The sequence below is a fragment of the Sardina pilchardus genome, chromosome 14 (assembly GCF_963854185.1).
Source record: "Sardina pilchardus chromosome 14, fSarPil1.1, whole genome shotgun sequence".
NCBI lineage: Eukaryota > Metazoa > Chordata > Actinopteri > Clupeiformes > Clupeidae > Sardina > Sardina pilchardus.
In genome coordinates, this window is record NC_085007.1 from 27914741 (window position 1) to 27916461 (window position 1721).

At 48.1% G+C, this 1721-nt stretch overlaps 1 protein-coding gene across 2 annotated transcripts in view; it reads right to left on the reverse strand.

The window, feature by feature from the left end:
• psmb7 (proteasome 20S subunit beta 7) overlaps nt 1-1721 on the reverse strand; it is a 19698-nt gene continuing 17977 nt past the window's right edge. Inside the window, exons 7-9 of one of the 2 annotated variants that reach the window (XM_062554723.1) lie at nt 1506-1657; nt 900-926; nt 1-243 (exon numbers count right to left, since the gene is read on the reverse strand). In XM_062554723.1, the coding sequence (XP_062410707.1) occupies nt 132-243; nt 900-926; nt 1506-1657 (291 nt within the window). In that variant the 3' untranslated portion in view covers nt 1-131. The remainder of the gene's footprint in view (nt 244-899; nt 927-1505; nt 1658-1721) is intronic. The other variant, XM_062554724.1, reaches the window with a different exon arrangement.

The window sequence follows — 1721 nt, forward strand, 5'->3', positions numbered from 1 at the left end:
TTCTTCCTCACAACTTAATTTTATTGTAAACCATGGAAAAAAATACATGCTAGTCTAGCCACTCCGAGACGAGGGGGTTGGGAGGTATAGGAGAGGTTACACGTGTAACACCTTCAGGGTTCTCCGGGTCTTCAGGAGGTGTCCATGGTCTGGACGGTCTCGTCCACCACCTCCAGATTCAGAGGGGTCACGCCTTTGGTCAGGACAGCGGTCGTGCCACGCTTGTACTTGTAGTTCCCAGCTCTGTCGGGGTGGCACACACAGAGACACATGTTTACTATTCATTAGCGCATGCACACACACACACACGGCAATAGCCAGCCTTGGGGGTGGGGGGGGCACTGGTGACCCTTCCCTCCATTTCCCCTACAAGATTCACACAGAATCACTAATGAGGCGTCATTACAGACAAATACAAACACACTGTTAGTTTTTATTAGTCAACACTCTCAAACAATCAGCGTTTTTAAAGATACTGGAAGCAACAGACATCTTGTGAGTTTGGTTAGGACCGGTCACTAAGAGCGCATGGAAGGTCAGTAGGCAGCCAACACTATGGCAACTGTTAGGTCACAATCAGATCACCTTAACCTGATCCTCACATTACTCAAGCAGCTTGCCATCACTGATGTTCCCATGTGTATCGCTTTGGCCAGGTAGCCCTTTTAGGAGCCCTTACCTTTTGGAGGAATGATTTCTGCCATCCTTTTATATTTGACACAACACAAGCCAATTGTACAGAGGGTACAGGCTGTAACGAGACTAGGAGTGAAGCTGATATGTGTCGATGTTGCACCTGATGCAAAGTGTTAGCCTCCTCTACTGCACAGCACACATTTTAAATTCACTCTCTAGCTATTCACTCTTAAGTACACTGCAAAAACACACACTTTACTCACGCAAGCATTGCCCCAAGCTCATTCTCTCTTCAAGAACAGGCAGAGAAAAAGTCCACAAATCAGACTTGCTTTCAATACCATTCAAGGAGTTTTTAGCATGGCGGTACAGCCAGGCTCCATAGCAATCCAAGTGAATGACATGCACAGATCAACATGCATGGGACATGACATGGAACACCACGCAACAATTCTCTTCATCTGTGCCGAGTATTCATTCTCAATTAATCTAAATCTCTTCAGCATTACCACGGTTCAATGCATTGATACCGACCAAAATCAAGAGACAAGAATGCAAATGTTTCACACACACATCATTATGCGTGCAGACGTGCCATACAGACTACAAATGTGTGATGCAAAAATGAATGGCTGAGGTTATGCTACACAGGAGGCTTTGGTTGACATTCTGGGATATTAATCAAGTGTGAGGGCTGTGGGGGGGTTCACTAGATGGACGCTGGGCTGTGGGGGGTTCACTAGATGGACGCTGGGCTGTGGGGGGGTTCACTAGATGGACACTGGGCTGTGGGGGGGTTTACAAGATGGACGCTGGGCTGTGGGGGGGTTCACTAGATGGATGCTGGTACGGCAGGTAGAGAGTCTCACCTGACGCCCTTCTTGTTGGCCTCGTCGTGGGGCCGAAGGTAGTCCACCTTGTCCTTCTTGATCACACACAGGTCGATGTTGCTGCCAGAGCCCAGGTCGTTGAAGATACCCGCTGCAATGGCGTCACGAACCAGACGCTTGGCATCGTCCTCCTGAGGAACCAGAACCAGAACTAGCATTAGAAATGCATTAGAAAAGGATATACAGTAATTTCCC